Consider the following 21,897-nt stretch of genomic DNA (forward strand, 5'->3'; position numbering starts at 1 on the left):
AGATTTGGGGATTTTTTTGAGCCATACATATACATATATATATATCCACACACATATGTATGTATATATGTATGTGTATATATACTTATATATGTGTGTATGTATATATATATGTACAAAACTACTTTATACTTATATGTATTTTAAACTACTTTTTATGAAAAATGTCAGCAGTCATAAAATTTGATTTTCAGACATACACCATGACTTTCTTGGCTTCTTAAAACTTTTTAAATGCAGCTCATGCTTGTACTTCATTGCTATCCCTGTCACAAAAAGAAATTAGTGTACCTGCCCTCTGACGGTTGTCTTTAATTATTTCCTTTTTTTCAGTGTAGAAATCCTGAATTTCTTTTGTCCAGATACACTTTGTATCAATCTCCACAGGTTCCTGGGGAAGATACAGTGGCACCTCTCACAGAGTTTTTGGGAACAGCAAGAAAGTGTTGGGATCTGCTTGACATACCCTATGCTTCTGTTTAATACTGATTTTCTGGTTAATCAGGTATTAGATAATGTGGGGAGAAATCCTGACAAATAATTAAGACCACCATAGAACACAGTAGGCACTCTGCTAACTTGATTCTTGCACTTGTGAATGTGCAGTTGGGAGGGATATTGTACTACTTTGATTGAGTTTGTACAAATCAGAGATGTCAATCAGTTTCAAAAAGCACTTCAATGTAGATTTGTTTATGGATTTTGGTGGCAGGATGGTGCAGGGGCTAAAAGTTTAACTAAATAGTGAGAAGTTGAGGCCTATCTGAAATCTAAGAAATCAAAGTAACCCGGGGTATAAGCACTTATTCTTAGAAGCATAAGTTGACCTTTAAATGCTCAACATACAAAGGCCTGACATCAGGAAATAAAGGCTATACGTGTGACAGGGACAAGTTAACCTTTGATCCAACTAGTTAAAAAGAGTGTAGAAGTGCTGTCAATCATGACAACAGTATCCTTTAAGTTTCCTATGTCAGGTGGAATTTTAACAACATATGGAATTTAGCATAGAAACCACTTTGGGAGGCTCTAATGAACAATCTGACTGCTTGCTTTCAAGAGCAGAAGTTGAAAGAGTAAAGAGCTCTCAACTTGAGGTGTTGAACAAGATGACTTCTAATTTAGAATGGGAATATGTATGGCTGGCTTCTCCTGGATGAAGCTGAAGTGGATGTGGGATGCCTCGAGTGCTTGTATGAGATGACCTTACACAGATGTGCTGAATAGATCCCATGGCAGAATTCTGTGTGCCACCTGAGACACTGACAATCCTGGGGACTTGGGAGCTGCATAAATTTGTGACAGCCTGGGACAAACAGGTATTTGGGATATCTGAACATTCTGGGTCTTGTGGAGGATTATAACCCTTCTTGTGTGAGTTTGAGGTAAAGCTCTGTTTTGGCTCTTAGCCTGGGACCAACTCCCAGCTTCTGGCGGGGGGGAGAAAAGGTGTTAGCAGATTGTTGTCTGGACCACAGCTTACAAGTTGAATAACTGGGTCCTGTCTTTCTGCTCTAGTGGGCTAGACTCCCATTTTCTGTAGTTCATCCCTTCAGTTTACCTTCAGTTATGGATGACTAACACCACTCTGGAACCAGCTACATCAGCTCTCCAGGGCCAGGGGTAACACTGAAGAATCTTAAGGTTGAATAAACGCAGCTTTCCATACTGTCTCTGCTAAAGAGAGCTGTTTGTACTTAACAGTCACTTAGAAAGGGAAGTTATAGGAAAAAAATACTGCATGTATATTCAGTAAATTGCATTACTTACATTTGAGAGGAAAACCTAAGTAACAAGGCAAACAGAAAGGTTTTTAACTGGAGAAGTGCATGAGTTTATTAGGACTAAAAGCAACTCTTTTTTTCTTTTAATCCAGCTAAAATTATTGATATAAATAGGCTGCAATAAGCTATTCTAGATACAATGTAAATGGGATTTAAAGGCAGAATGTTACAGAGACAAAGCTGGAGATATGAAGATAACTAATTCTTCAAATATATTAAATGCAAGAACGCTACAAGTGGCTTTCTTTAGTGTATTGATTCTTAAACTTGATCTTGCATTGACTGAGCTGAACACTTTAACACAGATACAGTATTTTACAGTTGAAGGCATATCCTCAAACAGACAGGTTCTGCACAAATGCATGTAAACTGGACTTAAAACCAGAGAGTTCTTAAAAAGAACAAAGACCCTGGTGCATATTTTGACTTTATCTACAGTGGCTAAATATTTCAGTGTTCTCTGTAAGTGTGCAAAATGGTGCATGCATTACCACATCAGCAATCAGAGTAGGAGCAGCAGTAAAGTGCCACTTCATTGCATGTGCCTAGTCCTTGTTATTTTGTATGGGGCATGTACCAACATGAAATACATAAATCTGTGTCAAAAGTCACTGATCTACTTCCAGAGGGAGGCAGAGTAAAAAAAAGAGGTCAGATGGCTTAGTGGGGTGCTTGTTCAGAAGAGAAGTGACCTTTGTGAAGCAGATTCCGCAGCATGGTACCTCTTATGTGGGGGAAATCATCACAGTGGCTTCTGAAAACTCTGCTTATTTCCAGTGGATTTTGTAATGCTGTCAATGACTCTTAATAGCATTTGGGTACAATTAAATATTTGCCTATCCAAACCCCAGTACACTTGCATGATCTAATACTTAAATTGCCCAAAATGGAAATTACAATATAGAGATCAACGCCACGAAGGTATCCAGAGGCTATTGAAACGGAATATTCTCCTCAGCTCCGTTGTGCTTTGCACTTAGCACCTTCCTTCTCAGGAACTCAAAGTCTCAGGCTGCTAATACTAGTGAATTTAGCCTCACAACATGCAGTGAGGTAGGTAAGTTTACTTCCATTTTGCAGATGGCAAATCTGAGGCAGAACTCTGAAGTGATTCGCATAAGGTCCCGCAACTTGTCAGTGGCAAAACCAGGAATATGTTTTCGAAGTCCACAGCCCAGACCGCTGTCCAATTTAAGTCCCTCCCTACTACCACAAAGCAAGCAATACATGCAACCTTTATTCCTCCTCTTGCTGCTGTAGTCCTGCTGACACAAAGGAAGTTTTTCCTGATTGAATTCCCGCTTTCTTTGGCAAAAAGCACCTGGTCCTGTCAAAGTGCTGTATGTTATGCTCTCTGCAGAGTCATTTCTTCTGAGGCATGATAGAAAAGCCATGGTTTCCCCATGTCAGGGAGACTGTACAGGTCCAAGCAGTCTTATTTCTTGCAGAAGACCTGCTGCTTGGCATTCTTCACCCGTTGCTCCTCCTTCAGGTTCTTCTGCCGCACGTGTTTGCTGGAGATGTGTTCCACATGTTCTGAGGGGAACCAGCCTCTCTCCCGGTCTGACAGTTTCACTCCTTCCATCCACCCTGTGGTGTCGGGAAAAGCGCAACATGAGGCAAAAGTCACGTGTTTTTTTCATTATTTCCCAAGAAAAAGCCCCCTTCAAAAAGACCCTAAGAGCAAAAGAAAAAATCCCCTTTTCAGCTCCCACATAAAGCACCCTAAAGAAGATGAAGAACCCCTTTGTCCTCTCAGTCCTACAGTTTAAGACAGGCATTGCTCATTCTGCTCACCATCATTGCTGTACTGCATAACCATGATGATATCTGCCTTCTCCAAAGCCAGCTCATCATTTTCCCGAGCCTTGTAAGTCTTTATGCACTGAACCTGTGGTGCATCTGAAGGGAAGGAAAGATCACACTAATATGTTGGAAAGCAACAGTAAATATGTGGGCATTAGCTCCAGAGGAGGTGGAAAACAAGGAGCTGCCCAAATAAAAAGCAGAGAACTGGAAGGGACACTACAGGTCTTCATCTAAAATGAGGTGTTAAAATAAGTAAAACAACTGGCAGCACTGGGCAATGGAATGCCCATGAGTATGTTCTTTTTCTACAAAACCCCGAGTATTTTCTGCCTTGGAATGCTTCTGGGGTGTCCCACCTCACAGTGCCTGTGACTCCTGCGAGCCAGCCCACCCCCATTGCTGCAGCAGCAGAGTAATCTCACCAGGGCATTCCAGGAGATCTGGTTCTCCCCGCGGAGGAGCCAAAGCAGAGATCCACCTTAGCTTCTCACTGCTGGAAAACAGCGCAGGATAGGTGTCAGCATTCAGTGTAAGGGACACTAGTCTGGTGACTGAAATGGGGTGGGGTGGAGGGGTGTTTGCTCTCACAAAGAGAAGCAGAGAAAGGAGGTGGGAAAAGGCCAAAATTCCCATTTTTGGACGCCAATGGTATGACATAATGTGGTAGTACTGTATAAGCAACAATGATGAGAGAAGAGGAAAGTGGTTGACAAGGAAATAGTTATAACAGGAGGATGCTTTTAAAGACTTCTGCTCAGCAGCTGAATTCAGTATTTCAGCATCTGAGTAGCTGAGGGATAACCATCAGGCTACTAGGAGGCATCTGGCCATGGTAACAGGATATAGCAAGGGTAAACTTGAGCTCTTACTGTGTCTCTGTCCGAAACAAGAACTCCACTCTTTTTCCCTGGTAATTCTGAAGCAGAAAGAGACGGAACAGATTCTTGTTTGCTCCGTGGAGTTTCATCTCGCACTTCTCCCCACGCACATAAGAGAAAGCAGCATGGTCGAACACAACAAAACGTCCACCCCTGCAAGTGAAGAGCAGGAACAAAACAAGGTGTGAGTTTTAAGGTGATGAGGGTTACAAAGTGAGTCTGTGTAGTCTGCAGGAAAGCAAAAAACTTTTAATGAGTCTTCATCTGCTTTAGACATCCTAAGCAGGGCTCTTGTTAGAAGTCTCAGAAGGCCAGAGAAGAGAGAGTAGGTGATTTAATGAAAAGGGTAGAAATACTAAGCTCTATCCTGCCAAAATTTTATTTGGCAGCTTACAGCTTAAAAACAAACCCACCACCCTCAAAACCCCAACACAACTAACCAACAACTTTCTTGACAAACCAGTGATTTGCACATTCACTAGTCCTCACACTGTGCTTTTTTTTTGGAAGAAATTATTTACCAAGTAAAACTAGAATAAATGGTTATTATTCAAGTGTTTCACATTGTAGAGATGCAAAGGCAGAATAGTTGTGCTAGGGATCAAAGACATATTTTTATATTATATGTAATTAAGAGTTGGGACTATCAAGTTTCACGTACTTGCATGATACTCACATCAGGTCAGGACAGAAGAATGACTTGACAAAGGCTGCCACTTGCTGGCAGGCAGAGGAAAAGGACTCTGTCACCAAAGCACAGACCCCAAAAGAGACAGGTATTTTAGAAGGGGCAGCAAGAATTGTGTTGAAGCACTCACTCCTTGGGCCGAGACAGGAGCAGACAGTCATTGAAAAGGTGCAGGTAGATGGGCCGGGTGGTGACTTTCCATTTTGGACTCAGGTTGTTGAAGTCCAGTGCTGTCAACTCACCACACTTCACAAGTCGCCTTGACTGTGAGATGAGTGGGAATATCTGCAAGACAAAAATAAATATATATGCAAAAGAAAATGAGTCCCTGTGAGTTTTGGATTTGCATTTTTGCCTTTATCTTGAGGAACTGGGCTTTCAGTTCTCCAGCTGGAGAGGCTTAAGTCATGGCAGGCACCTTCATGTGAAGGCTGACATGAATGATTGGGCAAGAGAAGCAGTGATGAAGAGCTGGCCTACAGATGATGTTCTGGTTCAACAGCTCTGTGTGTATCAAGAGAGAAGAACAAAAAGTATCTTTGTGGGGAAAGACAGAAAATATATTAGGCTAGAACAAGGCCCAGGGGGAATGGATAAGCTCACCTTACACTCAAATTCAATCTTCTGGCTGAGGTAGATCAGCTCTTCAGTGCTCTTCATGCGCTGGACATTCTCATTGCAATCCTTGATGAGCTGCAGAGGAAAACAGATGAGCAGTGAGATGAGAACAGAACTGCCTGGTGGGATCAGTACCACTCCCAGGAGCCCCTTTGGAGTCATCTTAGGCATCCTCCTGAAAAAAAGTATACATTACAGACAATATTCTGAGTTGGAAGGGACCCACAAGGATCATTGAGTCTAGCTCCTGGCCCTGCACAAACACCCCAACAATCCCACCCTGTGCCTGAGAGCGTTGTCCAAACACTCCTGGAGTTCAGGCAGCCTTGGGGCTGTGACCATTCCCTGGGGAGCCTGTTCAGTGCCCCAGCACCCTCTGACTGAAGGACTTTACCTAAAATCCACCCCAACCCTCCCCTGACACAGTTCCTGCCACTCCCTGGATCCTGTCCCTGGTCACACAGCAGAAATCAGGGCCTGCCCCTCCTCCATATGAGGAAGCTGCAGAACTGCTGTGAACTCTGGCCTCCATCTGCTCTTCTCCAGCTGAACAGACCAAGTGACATCAGCCACTCCTTTTGTGTCTTCCCCTCCAGGACCTTTGCCATCCTCGTAGCTCTCATTTGGAAGGTCAAATCCTCACTAGACAGAACAATCCCCCTTATGAGGGTGTACAAATTGTAGATAACTATTTGTCCCCGAAAACTTTAAACCTTGCCTCTATAATAAGCAGGATAAGAGGAAGGGATGCAATATAGTAATGCTGTAGGGTTTTTTTAAAGCAAGATTTTCTTGCAGGGGCAAGGGTGGAAGTTGATGATTAATTAGACAAAGGTAACGCTGCAGAAAGGGTAGGCACCTTTACCTTTTCAAGTGCATCATAGGCCTGCGTTGCTTGGACTTCTTCCTCAGACGCAGGCCGAGTTCTTTTCAGGATATTCTAAGTGAGAAAAGATGATTTTCATGATGCAAACAGGGAAAGGTGGACCTTACCACCACTGAAGAGTAGGATAAATACTAAAGCAGAAGTAGCTGATGACATGTGGAGACAAGAAGGCAAAAAATTTGAGATGCAGAATGTCACTGATAAGTCACACTGACCAGGGCATTCCTGTAAATCTAAATTGTATTAATTATCACATAAAAGTTACATGGCATAGGAAGCAACCACTAGGTACAACACAAATGGATGTATGAACAGAACAGAATTGTTTTTTTCTCCTCTTAAAAAGAGGCTTAAATAAGCAAAAGGAAGAATTTCATAGAAAGAACTCAAAATTATTTTTTAGGGACTGTCTGGATGACCCCTTATTAGTCAACTTTACAGGCTGCCTTCCAGAGGGCAGCCAAGGAACCTTTGCTTTGTTTTGCTAGCAGGAAGAGAAAAAGTTCAATAAAATGTAAATCAGCATTTTTTGAGAAGACTCCACAAATTCTTTATTTAAGTACAATTAAAGTAGTGTCACCACAAAGCCCTAAATGATTCACAAACAGCACTGCCTCATGCAGTACCACATCCGTCATTTCCTGAACACCTCCAGGGATGGGGACTCCATCATGTCTCTGGGCAGCCCCTTCCAATGCCTGCCACCCCCTTCTGGGAAGAAATTCTTCCTGATGTCCAGCCTGAACCTTCCCTAGTGCAGCTTGAGGCCGTTTCCTCTTGTCCTGTCCCTTGTTCCCTTTGAGCAGAGCCTGACACCTTCCCCCCCCACACCCCGCAGCTGTCCCCTCCTGTCAGGGAGTTGTGGAGACCCAGAAGGTTCCCCCGAGCCTCCTCTTCTCCAGGCTGAGCCTCCCCAGCTCTCTGTGCTGCTCCTACACACAGCTTGAGGGAAATGAGGGAAGGCAGAGAGTCACCACAGTCACCTGTAGGAGGAGTTTGAGTCGAGTGATGCGCTGGAAGGGGAGGATGAGGAAGGATTTAAGCGAGAGGCGCTGGCACACTGGATCACTTTCCAGTCTCTCCAGGACTTGCTGGAACCCTGCATTTCCATTTCTGTGGGAGTGGCAAAGAAAAAAAAGACATCCAGGCATCAGAGTAAATAAATAACCTTCCTAGTATCAGATTTCAGGGAATACTGGAGTACTCCCAACAGTCAGGTTTTGTCCCTGGGGCAAGAAATTGGTGTCAGGAAACCGCACCACTCTGCTGCTGAAGAGCAACTATGGGTTTCTAACAGCTACAGGATGGCAGTACAGCTGTTATTATCTCTCTCCTTTTTCCACAGTCCTCTGGAGTAAAAGCCAGAAATAAGATCTACATTTCAACTCCCTCTGTCAGCAGGGCTCCTTTCATGGGGACAGTGGTGGTTTGCACTCTGGTTCTCAGTGATCAAGACTGAAAACCATTTTCCAGGACGGTCATTTTTGCTCTCTTCAGTAGAAGGCAGACAGAGAATAACCTGCAACAAGATCAGATATTATGTATGCTTTTCCTCTCCAATGCTATGGGAGAGAAGCCTGCAGGAGCTCTGTCTTGCTTTCCCAAATGCCATTGAACTGAGGAAGGTTTTTCTGCAGGCATAGCAAGAACACTGCTCAGCAGCCCATTCCTGCAGCATTCCCCATCATTTGAAAGAGTCAATATTCATGGAAATAAGGGGGAGAAGGGTGCAGCAAATGAGAAAAACTTACAGTAACCTCTGGAAGGTTTGCTCCTGATATGTCTGGTTTGTCACATATGGCAGATACACCCGGCGGAAGTCAGGGGCATGTTTCAGAGCCACATCACACACATGGAAGTTAAACATATCCTCTTCAAATTTCTCCTCCAAGTCAAAGAGGAAACTGCAGCACATGGATGTGGTGCCATAAAAGGAGAGGGAAATATCAGTGTCATTTAGTCTTCTAAAACCATGACAGCCCACAGATAAGCACAAGACAGCTCCTGAGTTCTAGAGAGAGTGTAATGTCTGGACAAGGACAGTTTAGGGCCTGGTATCAGCAAGGAAAAAGCAGAGGCAAAAGACTTCTATTCTTGAGAGGTCACGGTTCTACAGGAATGGTCAGGAAATAGCTGGAAACTAAGACCTCACCAGAATAACCCTGTTGGTAGAAATGGAAAATGTAGTAGCAACCCTTACCAGCTTAGTGATTTACATAGTCAAGCCTTGCAGGAGGAAAAGCAGAACAGAATCCTACAACATACAGGATTCCTTGCATGTGGGGTCATGTCCACATTTCATGAATTATGCTCTATTGATTCACATTAGTTTCTGTCAAGTAATGGCTGAAACTTATTTTTTCCCCCATTTTCCCCCTGCTTTTCTTCAGGCCTCATGCAGCTTCCCCTTTTTGTCAGGGCTCATGCAGCTGCCCCTTTTGTTTTGTATTTGGCAGGAGCTGGTTTGGGTTGGGGTCTAGTTAATCAAGTTTAATTGTAGTTGAAAGCAGTGGCACAAGGCTACATTACCATTTGCAACATTTTGATCCCCTGCAATGAGCTCTGTGCACAACTGAGCCATAATATCTGGGATTTAATACCAGAACTTACACTGCGCTGTCACCTAAAAAGGCAAATATTTCTTTCCAGGCACTGCTGGTGTGTCAGCACTAGGTTCTGTATCTGCCTTGAACAGTGAACACATGGAAGAGGAGTGAGAAAGGTTCCTGATGGAAGCACCATGTGCCTGTTAGGTATGGAAGCAAAGGGCCACATCTCACCTGGCGCTGACGTCGCGCACATCGGAGAGGCGGGAGAAGAGCCACTGGCGCTCCTGGTTGGTGAGCATTGCCTGGAGTTCTGCTGAGCGCTGGAAATGATCCACTGCCACATTCAAACTGCGCAGGTAGGAAGCCTCAGATATTATCAACTCAAACTTGGCCTTGGGAGAGAAAACATCAGGGAAGACAGCATCAGTACACTGCGCAAGTTTGTGAGGAATCTTATGGAGAGGAGATGGGGCAAAGCAGGAAAACCTCCCAGCACATGATGCAAGGAGTGTGTAACTACGGAAGAGAGGCTTTAGAAATTAAGGACAAACATGCTATTACAGACTTTCTATGAAAAACAGACTTGTGGTATGACTTAAAAATAGCTACTTGCTCTCATTTTACTTTTTATTTCCCCTCAACTCCACTTTCACAAGGTTCCCCATTTTACAAGCTCCCATAAAGTCCAGCATCTGTACCACATACATTTTTCTTCTTCATTATGTTTCCCATGCTCTTGTTTTACCTCTTCCTCTAGGTCCTCCTGTGCACTTCTCAGATCCTCGCATTTTCCATACCCAGTTTCTCTGTACCACTGTGCTGAATCCATACATCCTCCCTGTCACCTCTCAGCCCTGCAGCTCACACAGGTTAATTTGCTAAACTCATGTTCTACCACAGAAAATACAATTTACTGTGGTTTTATTAGCATCTCTCACAAGCTTATGTGTGGGAGAATGCTGTAAGTCATCTACTTTTATACATCCTTTCGCATTGAGCACACTCAAAACTCTTTATCTTGTTCCCACTTTTCCCCATGTTTGTTTTCTTGGAGTTATCGATATGGTGCAGAGTCCATCCTTTAATGCTGCTCTTATCTAAAATTCAGCACTTCAGCATTGCTCTACTTCACACCCCATGCTGCTTCCAGGGGTAGAAGTGACCTCTGCCTCAACCACCACATTCCCACATCACAGTTTTTGCTCTCTGCTTTAACCCCTGTTCCAGAGACTCTTGACTACAGACCACCCATTTACCGTGTCACATCTATCCCATACCTCCTGCAGCCTCTGGTCCTCACGGGACATGTTGAGCAGCATTCTGCTGCCCCGTATCATGGGGATATCCTGCCAGAGGGATGCATTAGATGAGACTGACAGACGTTGCAAATATGAGTCCTGAGGAGACAGCACTTTCCTCCGTAGCCTCGGAGAACTTGGGAAACTTGACTCTATATCCTCTGGATAATCCACTCTCTTCTGGCTTTGGATGGCCTTGTTCAGAGCCACATCACTGTACTCCTGATACAGCAATCTTGCTGTGAATAAAAACACATACATTTATCTTTTCTATAATAGCAACTCACCCTCTGCTTCCACCTAGAGAAAACTCTGCCCCAGATTGGGGCAGCCAAATTCAGGCAAAGCTCCCCAGCTGCCCAAGTGTACTGCAGGATTCCAGCTGCTTTCCCTGCCCTCTAACACCACATCCTCACAACCACCATGTGGCAGGAGTCCCTCTCTTTTGTGCTCACTGCAAGGGTGAGAAATGCTGGCAGAGAGGGGAGTGCCACAGCACTCCAGGCAGGAGGTACTTACAGGAGTTGATAAGTTTGGAGTGCCGGCGCTTGAAGTTCTCTGTTGTGTCTGCAGGTTTCTTCTCTCTGCCAGGGAATAAGGATTTCGAAACACAGAGTGAACGAAGGGCACAGCACCAGAGATGGTTAATCCAAACCTTAAAAACTGCTCTGGCACAACAGGGACCTCTCCTGTTCCAACAAGCTCAAACTCCACTTGACACAAAGAGCAAAGTCTGGCTTAATGGAAAGGCTTACCTGAAGGCACAGAAATACTGTTGTTGCAGTAGGGTCCTCTTCAAGAGAGCACAGACCGAAACACAGGCCTAGGGCATTTAATTAAAGCTTTCCACTCCTATAATCTACTCAGAAACAATGGAGGTGTCTGTGCTGCACAGGGACTGGGGAAAATTCTAAGGGTCTTTGAGAGACTCACCGCATTATAACTGTTTCTGAGCTGACTGGTGGTTCCCCGTGTGCCTTGTGAACTTCTTCCTCTTCCTTCTTCCCAGAAGAAACCTCTGCATAGAAGACAAATGGAAAGTAAACACATCAGTCCATTTTTAGACTTAATCTACAATCCAAATGATACACAAATACCACTTACCTATACCCCACCAAAGTGTCAGTCTGGAGTTGAAGTACAGGTGACCTCGTAACATTTATTTCTGGGTCAGAAACATTCTGGTTTTAATAACCCTTGATATTACTTACACTTTACATCTGTTAGCCACATACACTTTTCATACAAAGGCTGACATTTTAGGCAGGGACAGTAACTCTAAGAGCTTCCCTCTCCAGTTATGCAAGCAAAGACACTGCCTGTGTGCCCTGTTTGCTGCTGTCCTTACACTTTCAGCTATCAGGGCTAGGCATCAGGAGATCAGTGGAGCCAAAGTGTAAAGATGGAGAAATCCTTTTGGTTTGTGAGGGATTTAATCAAAAAAGGTGTGAAGAAATTCTAAATCTGAAAAACTGGAAGCAGAAAAAGGGAGAAAACCCAAAAACTGAGCTGCAGTTATGGGTAAGAAGAAAGACAGTACTATTGCCTTGAATATTTTAAAATTTGGATTTAAGAAATTACAAGTCAAACATATGAACAAATCTTGATTCAAGTTCTGCAAAATCTTTTATAACCCTCCACATCCCCCTCCTTTTCCTCTGTGCCAAAAATCCAGCATATTTCAGAGCTTCAACAATAGACTAAAGTAAGAGCTGAAAAGAAGCAATTATTTAAAGTTCATGTAAGATATAGTAAAGAACAGACACACATTCTGATAGCAAGTATTGCTGAATGAGCTAACTGCATTACAGAAGATGCATGTTTTCCACTTGTGACATCAGTGATTTGACTTCTGTGCAAACTGGGACTTTCAGTTTGACAGATTTGTATTCTTATCTGTACTCTCAAATCCTGAGCTCACAGGAAAATCATCTTTTTTAGAAGGTCAAGTGGGAACCTGAAAGTTCCAGTTGCAAAATAAAGGGAGTCAGCAAATAAACAACTGATAAGAGATGTGGGCTACTGAGGATGGCTCTTCCTTACTGCCTTGGGGATCCATGAAATAAGTTTGTTGTTGCAGGTATTAGTGTGGAATGGAGGGACTGAGCCCCAGAGTGCATCCCTACTCAAGGGAACAAGCAGGATACACACAGCAGCAGAGACGTAGGAGGGGACAGCTGGAAAGTGAAGCTTGGGGCAGGACAGGACGGGGCTACAGCGCTGCAGCAATGAATATCACTAGAAAGGCACAAGAGCCATGCTAAACTCCCAGCTCTCATGCCTCCCCATCACATTCCATTTAATTTAATCCTACTTCTTGATAACTGCACTAGGTTGGAGGGAGGAAGGTAGAAGGGAAATGGAAGAGAGGACTCACGCTGCAAGATGTCTGGTGGTACTGACATCCTCTTCAAACCCTGACGGTGCCAGTCCTTGGTTTTTACTCGGCTTTTAATTGGGTTTTCTTGATTGGCTGCTGGCTCCTGCACAGCTACCCCAATCTTTCTTTTGTCTGGCCAACTTGATGATTTTTCCAAGGGTGCATGTTTGGCCATTTCTTCCTTTGTCTGGTGTTCTCCTCCTTCCAGCCTTTGCCTGACCCTCCTCCCACCTTCTGTTTTCTCTGTGACTGCCAGTAGAGCCTGTATGTTCTTTGTGTCCACACGGAAGCTGCCTGTGGGCTGCTCCCATCGCAGCTCCTCATCCTGGCAGGTTGCTCTGGTGGTCGGTGGCGACGGAGGGCTGAGGCGGAGGAAGTGGATTGGATTCGTGAATGCAAGCATTGGAAGGAGCGGTGCAGAATCTCTGGTCTTGGAGTCTGCGGATGTTATCAGGCCTTCCAACGAGGGCCAAGAATGGTGGTCAGGTGAGGATTTTCCACTCTCTATATCCATGTGGGGATCTGCTGTTTCAGGGCTGGTGTCAGAGCAGCCAACCAACATTTCATTTCCTAGAGCTGAAAAGCCTTTGGTCAGCAAACTGACCCCTGAGTCATCAGAAGTCTCTGTATCATGGGGACCTGAGTCACCAAGATCCCACTCTCCACCCGCTGGAAGAAGGTAATCTCTCTCTGCTAGACTTTCTCCATCAGAAGCAGAGGCCATGGAGTTGGAATCAGATGCAGAAGTGGCAGTCCGAAGAGGATGGCTTGGAGCAGGGTGAATGGCTCCCAGGTTACCATCATCCATCCCACAGCTGAGGGAGGGCCTGGAGTGCAGTCCAGGAGCCAGCGGCTGGTAACCTTCAGGGGATGGAGGTGGAACAAGGTGATTTGCACGGAATGCAGGGGCCTGAGCTTGACTGGGCCTTTGGACATGGGAAGAAGGATAAGGAAGCTGTTTGGCATCACGCTCAGACACCAGAGGTAGGCTTGAGTGGGACACAGGGGACAGAGGGTGTCCTTGCTGTTTCACAGCAAGGACCGTATCATCTTCGGAGAGCCAAGTCAGGGTGCTCAGGACACTAGAAATTCTGGATCCAGGCTCTTTTTGGTATAAGCTACAGTCAGGCTCATCAAATAAAGGCACTTGTGCTTTATGATCCACATTTTCTCCCATTTCTTTTCCTTGGATAATGGCACTTTTTGGGGGAGAATTTTGCTGAACTGTCTCTGTGTGGCTGAGGGGAGTGGAAGTCCTTCCTGGTGTTTGAGATGCTTCCAGAGGCCCTGCAATACTAGCCACAGACCTCCTATCCCCAGGAAAGCTCGCTTGCAGAGGAAGGGAGCTTGTGTACTTTTCAGAGAAAGAAGATGGGCCACTAAGGTCCTCATGAAAGCCTTCCCCAGAAGTAAGGAGTCCATGGGAAGTCTTGGCCTCCCCTGCATCTGTCCTTACAACAGCAGTTTCTGCTGGTGTTGGGTCCCACCCTTGTGCAGGAGCAGCTTCGTTGGGTGGCTTCCCGGCAGAGACTGCCAGTTTGTTCAGGCTGGTGCCCGAACAGTGCTCAGGGGTCACAGAGGCTATTCTGGCACCCTCCTGCTCTGGAACAGACGCTGACACTGCTGAGGTGAGCTCTGAGGGGGAAGCTGGAATGCTGGAAGCTTTTCCTGTTACGGGATGAAGAGCTATGGGATCAGGTGGCTCCAAGTTACCAGTAACAGAGGAAGGCTGTGCTGGAACAAGAGCCTCTGGGTTCTCTCCACTAGAAGGTGCTGTCACCCCTCCACAGAGTGATGCATCTCTTTTATCAAACCTCTGGACAGTTTTTCCATGACCACCACTGTGCTCATTCTCCCTCCGCAGCTGTGTCTTACCATCCCAGTGAGCTTCTCCAATATCCAGATCACCAATGAAAAAGCTGCCAGAGTCCGTCTGGTCAGAGACATGGCACATGTGTGCAGTTCCCCACCCTGGGTTCAGGTTATTTGAGGACAGAGGGACAACAACAGGTGGCTGACATCCAGAACCTGCTTCTGTGACATGAGCTTTCAGCAGCACGTCCTCACCAGGATGCTGATCCACAGAGACAGGTTCCCCAGGAGGAAATACTGATCCTGTTTGCTCAGACAAGGAAGCATCCTCCAAACAACACGCATTCACATTATGCCTGGGAACAGAGGGTATCTCTGACCCAAGAGCTGATGATAGAGCCTGTAGTTTCAACTCTTCCCCCAGTCTGAGCTCTTCCCTCTGCAGTTGTTCTGGCTCATTTTCCTTGTTTTTCTGGTCTTTAAGCTTCAAAGGTTTGCCTTCTTCCAACAGATTCTGCTCTCTGCACTCTTCCTTCTCCTCTTCTGGCTGAAGTTCAGATGCTGCCTCCTCCCAAACTGGCTTATTCACTTCCTCTGTCCTTTTAGCAGTACTCTTTCCTTGGAAAGCACTCTCTGCTGAAGGGGCAGGTCTGCCCTCAATTTTTCTGTGATCATCTTCTAGATGAAGGCACTTGGAAGCAGATGAGTTCTCTTTATGAACCATTCCCTGGTCTTTGACCATGCTGGTATTCCCTGTTTCACCAGCTGAGGTGTTTCCTTCTGCTTGTTGTGAACTTATTTGGCTGACATGTGTTAAGGTGGAAGACAACTGATGGGAAGAGGAAAATTCTGTATTCTCTTCCAAGCCCTGGGGTGCTCTTAAGTTTTCCTGAACATCTTCAGAAGTGTAAGGTTTAGCTGTGTCTTCTACTGCTCCCTCTGAACTAGGCTGCTCATCAGGTGCTGGTGCCAACTTTTTGGTGCTTTGCTCCTGCTCTGCACCAGCATCAACCTCCTGCAAAGAATCCTTGGAGATGTAATCCAGAAAGGGTTCAGCCTTAAAATGCCCTTCTGAAACAGTTTTACACACCAAAAAGCACTTAGGTGTCTCTCTCTGAGAGGAAATGGCAACAGCCAAAGGGGATTTTGTTTGCTGGGCCTGAGGGTCTAAGCCGTGAAAAGCCAGTTCTGTCTGGCACTGAGGAAACTCAGTGCTGAGGTTCACAGCCTGCCGGATGGGGCTGCCAGGGGCTGGCTCATCCTGGACTCTGCTGTGAGAGGAAGGGTCCTGGTTGCTTTCCAGGTCAAGCAGTTCCAAATGCCTAAGTTTCAGAGAACAATCCAGTCCACCCTCCTCTAAAAGCATTTCTCCTTCCAGTTCTGAGAGTCTCTTTTGAGGCTCTCTATGCCCTCGGCCTTGTTCCAGTCCTGCTGGCACTGTTTGCATAGAGTTAGAGGGTCTGCCCAGCATCTCTGCTGCTTTCCCTGGAGCAACAACACAGTCCTTGGGCGTGCTGAGCTCTGATCCCTTTGCAGAGTTAGATGGGCTGGTGCTCATTTCGGCTGCTGTGTGAGTGGCATGATGCTCTCCTTCCACAGCTGAAGAATCCCAGGCTTCCCCACTGATGCTGCTGGCTCCTGGGGGAGTGGTACCTCCCTCACTGGTTTCTTCAGACTCCATCAGGAACACATCCTGCTGAAGAAAAATGCATTTTTCTGTTACTACTTCATAATGATACAATGGACTTAATTCACTGCTTCTACTGCAGCTGATAAAAACCAAAAACAAAACCAACACCACATACCTAGTCGGTGGGAAACAAACACAAAGACTGAGAACAGGCAAACACCACATGAAAGCTTGTAGTATGACAGTAACACCAAAATAACCCTACTGGTGTCTTTTTAGTTTCACATGCAAATGCAGAAATTGACTTTGGTCGAAGAGCAGGGGTACTGAGCTCTCTGCAACAGGGCACAGGGCAACCTATGAAAAATGGTGGCCATGGGAGGTTATCTCAGACCAGAAAGGGGGTACCAGAAGGCATCCAGAGAACAAGAACACTTTCAAAAATCTCGATTGATTTTCATGGGGCAGGGTGGACAAATACTCCTGGCCTCTTCTAGCTGAGTTTAAAAGTTGTCTCTGATTTTTGCCTGTTCTTTGGATCTCTGTGTTGGTCTGGACCTCATTGCAAATGATTGCAGAAATTAATTAACAAGACATAGGAACATAAGAATTTGATTAACAGGTAACTAGGACATGACATCAGACACAAGATATTTGAAGGCTGTGAACCACTTGGGTTGAAAGGAGTAGCTCTGGTGTGTGTGGACTAATCTACAGACTATAAAGGGAAATTATGTCATTACCTAGTTTACTCTTTTAGGGAGGGGGAAAAAGAAAAAAAAAAAAAAAGCCATCTCAGGATTGTTGGACAGTTTCCCAAAGGATATAGTGGAATTTCCCATCCACTACTGCATTTGAAGTTCAGACATGACAAAGCACTAGGGAATGCACATTTGGGATATGTCTGTGAAAAGGAAGAATCTGATTCACCACTTTTATCTCTCTGGCTTCTACCACGACCTACAATCCCTACCTGGAAAAAAACTAAGAAGGAGACTAACTGTTGTGCTCCCTCTCTTTTCTTCTATGGTGATTTCCTTGTGTTAGAGTGGCTCTACAGTCACAAGTACCAACCTCTGATCCCACACAGAAAGTAAAAGCAGCGAGGGCATAATTACATCTGAACTAATTGTCCCAGTTAGCTCCATGGCCAGGGCACACCTAGCCTGAAAGCTGGTTTAGCTTCTATTTTCCTTTACATCAAGTGAAACGAAACACCTGCTCTGAAGGCAAGGAGCGCATGCTCTGGAATTAGAACTGAAGCATTTTATACATCTTCATCATGGTTATTGTCATCACAGAATCATAGAATGATTTGAGTTGGAAGGGGCATTAAAGATCATCCAGATGCAACCCCCCTACCATGGGCAGGGACACCTTCCAGCCATCCCAGGTTGCTCAGCCCCTGAGCAAAACATGGCCTTGAACACTTCCAAGGATGGGGCAGCCACAGCTTCTCTGGGCAACCCAGACCAGTGCCTTACCACTCTCATATTAAAGGATTTTTTCCCAATATCAAACCTAAATTTCTCCTCTTTTGGTTTAAAACATATCCCCCTTGTCCTATGACAACCTGCCTATATAAAAAGTAGCTCTCCCTATTTCTATACACCCCTTTTAAGTACTGGAAGAGTGAAATGAGGTCTCCATGAAGCCTTCCCTTCTCCAGGCTGAACAACCCCAATTCTAAAAAATATGAGGAAAATAATTGAGTTAGCTAATTGAGTTAACTCATCAGCTAACTACTTCCTGTGTATTTTTTTCTCATGTAATCTTTATATTTTTTATAGTAAAAAGACAGTCCTTACAAAACCAGGCCAAAACCAGGGTTTTTCAGCAATTTGGATTTTCCCTCCCAAGTAGTGAGTAGTTGTAATAGCTATAATTTTAACAACCAGTTTGTTTCAAAGGGATATATGCATTCAGGGAGTTCCCACAGGCTTCCACCAGGTCTTGCTGCTGTCAGCTGCTACTAAACCATCTGGATGCTGCTAAACACTCTTTTCAAAGGTTCCACATCAGATCACTCTTGTGCTACACTGCTCTTGTCTCTCCTGGCTGCCCCACCTGAGTCTCTTCAACTCCAGGCCTAGAAAAGTACTACTTCTCACACCCAACACAGACAGTTTTCAAAAACAGGCTCCCCAGAGCACAGAGACTGTTCAGGGAGACACAAGCTGCTGACTAAGGAAGGTTTACTATTACTAAAGGTAGGATAGCTTATAAAGATCTGAATAGTAAGGTACTCAAACTCAAGCCCACACTTTGCCAGGGGAAGAACTCTTGCTCACTGTTTCACAGATGTACACAGCATTGAATTTCCTTTTATTAAGCTCAAAACCAGTTTCCACTTCCATGGCTCTGTTGTAAGGGATTTGGACAGGCAAAAGGATGAGTTTAAAGCTGCATTTGGAGCAGTTCCATGATGATACTGGGAGGTAGGGTAGAGGGAGGTGCACAGCACATCAACACTGGAAGCTGCCAAGTGAGATTTGTCTCATCATATTACTGCCAAGTGTTTTGCACACCTCAGGGAGAGCAAGAGAGGAGCTTTGGGAAGTGAGGCAGGACAAGGAGCAGGCAAACCTTCTGCAGAGACAAGAGGGGAGGACTTATGCATCTCACCAGGGAAACTGTTAATCTCCCGGTCAAAGACTGGGTGTGCCATAGCAGAAGACTCATGTCTGCAATAAGGATTTCATGGAGATGGAAAAGGAAATAATAAAACAAGACTGACAGCACCTGTAGTCTTCGCATGCAGAGCAGCTATAAAGCTCAAGAGCCCAATAATTAGCAGAAGAGAGTGCCTGTGGAGCACTGCCATGTTAAACTCCCAAAGCAGGTCTGCTCCATCAGAGGAGGGCCCAGGAGACCCCCAGGAGCTCAGCTACCCAAAGCAAATTTTCAATCAGCATTTTCAGCAGAGCCAATAGAATAACAGAGCAGCACACAGGATCTATCTAGCATCTGCCACTAGGCAGGATATGCAAACTCTCGAAGACAATTCACTGTTTCCCCTTTTGTAGCTTACTGATCTTTCACATCTCTCACTGGATCAGATGATGAGCTGGCCATCACTCCCTCATATGCTCTGTCTGTGGAACAAGATAAAGTGATGTTCCCTGTTGAGATAAAGTCACTCAGACTCTTCTCCCAGGAGGGCCTGGAAACACCAGACTTCAGCTCCAATGCACCCAGCTTTTGGGTGATTCTGGGTGCACAGAACCCCCCGAAACTGGAACAGTGAGAATGAGCAGCTGGCCACATGCCAGCATGAAAACAGAGGGGCAATGCTTGGTCCTGCTGCAGTCACAGGCACAAAATCTGAGAGAAGAAGGGGGAAGGAGCTGGCCTAGTGAGCAGAGAAGGACAGCAGTGAAAGTGTGAGGGCACAATTCATCCACAGCTTTCCCAGATTACAAAAGGCAATGTGAATGTCGTACTTCCTTCCACTGTGGGTTAATTCACCTGGACTAAGATGACAAACATTTCTGGTTTTAAATAGAAAGTACCTCACCTTCCCTCCCCACCTCCTCCAACAAACAAGAAAGGAGCAATAACAAGTGCTATCAAGCACAGACAAGCCCTTCAGCTAGCCAGGAAGCAAGGCTACACACAAGTGGAGCCCTGAGATCCTCCTCCTCCTCCAAAAGTGGGGAGAGACGGAGCTCTCTGCCTGCCACCTTGGCCCTCCCCGCGAGGTGCTGGGTGCCACCCAGCTGCCCTTGGCCCCACTCCCCATCCTGCTCCCCACCCTGCTCCCTGCTGTAGGCCATGGGGCAGCCCACACGCTGCAAACATGCGGATGGAGCTGCTTCGGCCCAGTTGCAGCCATGAGCTTCTGGCAGCAAAGGAGAAAGCTGTTCAGCAAGGACACCCTTTTTCTTACTGAAACAAAAGGTTTCCCAAGTAGTCCCTAGTTTGGGCTTATCCTTGCTGGTGCAGCCACAGCCTGGTGTAGCAATGCCAAAGCTGGCTTTAAGGGCTGCAGCTCAGGCATGAAAGAGTTTTGTGTTTGGCTCTAACACCCACCCAAAAAACAACAAGGCTGCCTTGAGCCTTTTCCTGCTATCTCAGCTTGGTTTAATCATCTTGGTCACACAGTTCAGGTACACTGTGTACACAGAGGGGAAATTTAGGTTAGATATTAGGAAGGAATTCTTTCCTGTGAGGGTGGAGAGGCCCTGGCACACGTTGCCCAGAGAGATTGTGGCTGCCCCATCCCTAGCAGTGTCCAAAGCCAGGTTGGATGGGGTTCTGAGCAACCTGGTTGAGTGGAAGGTGTTCCTGCCTGTGGCAGATGGGTTTGGGACTAGGTGATCTTTAAGGTCGCTTCCAATCCCTTAATATTCTATGATTTGAATCAGCTCAGAGCCAGCCTTTCTCCTTACAAGATCCAGATCTCAATGTGCAGGACAGCACCATCTCCCCCAGGATGCCACACACTGGACTTCAGTTTGATGAGACACCCAGAAAACTGAACACAAAGCCTGCCCTGCCACAAGCCTCAATTTTTATACTTCCTCAGCCTCAATTTTCTGTATTTCCCGCCATGCTTAGGCTGGCTTCCTCAGCTGCATGTCCCTCTACGTGAGAGACTCCCCCTGCAAAGAAACAGCCACCAATTTTCACACACCACTCTGGGTTGCTCTATCGCTGTACAACCCATCAAGGGAGGTGAAGGAGAGTGGTCAAAACTCTTGAGCTCAGGAAGAGATAACACAGGGTGCTAGAGATAAGATGGAAGGAGGGAAATAATGTAACATGGAGTCAGCTTTCAGGGCATGGAGAGCAGAAGGAGCTTGCTGAAGGAAAGTACTTAAGAGAGAAAGAAAGAGGATCTAAAAAAGAAAAATAATGCAGAGTCTATTTCTGTGCTACACAGTACTGGTAACGTTCTGGGAACCAGGAGCTGCCTCAGGTGTCTTAGGCAGGAGAGAACAAAGCAAAGCTGCCAATAGCACCTGACCTCCTGGAAAATGCATCTGAGCTCCTACAGAACCCTACAGAAGCTTGAGAAATGCAGGTGAGACCTCCCAGTCATACCAGTGCAGAGAATCTGCCCGAGTTTTAGCACACCCAGTCGCAGCTTTCACTCATCGTAGGCACAATCATGATACACTGAACCTAATAATTATCCAATGACTCACTGAGGGAGGAAAAAAAGGATAATCTTCCATACTTTTCTTACATTGGTTTCTATTTAATTAGATTATAATACATAATGCTAACAAAAAAAAAGTGTCAGAGAAAAATAATTTTGGGTTGAACACAATTTCATCTTGGAAATTGCTACTGAACATTTGGCAAATAGCAAGTGAAGAATGTGGCTTGGATTGTACGTTGCACTTCCCAGAGATGCAATAAAAGTGATTCATTATTAAGATAAAATGGGGTCACCTGTAAAGCAAAAAACCCAGCTTGCTTTAAGCAGAGGTTAAGTTTATATTCATAAAAGTAATGGGTAAGTCCTGATATTCCATAGGCTTCTAATATGAGAATAATCAAGAATAGTGTGTGATTCTCACTTCTAGAGCTCAGTGGAAAGATAATTGACACTACCTG

General features: G+C 45.3%; 1 protein-coding gene across 1 annotated transcript; it reads right to left on the bottom strand.

Moving 5' to 3' along the window:
• Nucleotides 1-1,995: 1,995 nt before the first annotated feature.
• Nucleotides 1,996-14,203, bottom strand: LOC131573673 (rho guanine nucleotide exchange factor 5-like). The gene is made up of 14 exons (XM_058827857.1): nt 12,888-14,203; nt 11,444-11,528; nt 11,030-11,094; nt 10,490-10,749; nt 9,444-9,604; nt 8,415-8,567; nt 7,647-7,776; nt 6,643-6,717; nt 5,763-5,852; nt 5,290-5,444; nt 4,463-4,624; nt 4,016-4,086; nt 3,582-3,686; nt 1,996-3,374 (listed from the first exon to the last, which is right to left on the bottom strand). The coding sequence occupies exons 1-14, from the start codon at nt 14,065-14,067 to the stop codon at nt 3,220-3,222; spliced, it is 2,847 nt and encodes a 948-aa protein (XP_058683840.1). The 5' UTR covers nt 14,068-14,203; the 3' UTR covers nt 1,996-3,219.
• Between the last annotated feature and the right edge of the window lie 7,694 nt (nt 14,204-21,897).

This window comes from Poecile atricapillus, chromosome Z (assembly GCF_030490865.1).
Source record: "Poecile atricapillus isolate bPoeAtr1 chromosome Z, bPoeAtr1.hap1, whole genome shotgun sequence".
Classification (NCBI taxonomy): Eukaryota; Metazoa; Chordata; class Aves; order Passeriformes; family Paridae; genus Poecile; species Poecile atricapillus.

Bases quoted from the DNA above. Each gene is read 5' to 3' on its own strand.
- LOC131573673 (XM_058827857.1), bottom strand. From the start codon at position 14,067: ATGGGAGAAAATGTGGATCATAAAGCACAAGTGCCTTTATTTGATGAG. The intron at 10,750-11,029 runs GTAAGTACCTCC...TTTTATTCACAG, and splicing joins CTCCAAACTTATCAACTCCT to CAAGATTGCTGTATCAGGAG. The intron at 8,568-9,443 runs GTGAGATGTGGC...CATGTGCTGCAG, and splicing joins GTGCGCGACGTCAGCGCCAG to TTTCCTCTTTGACTTGGAGG.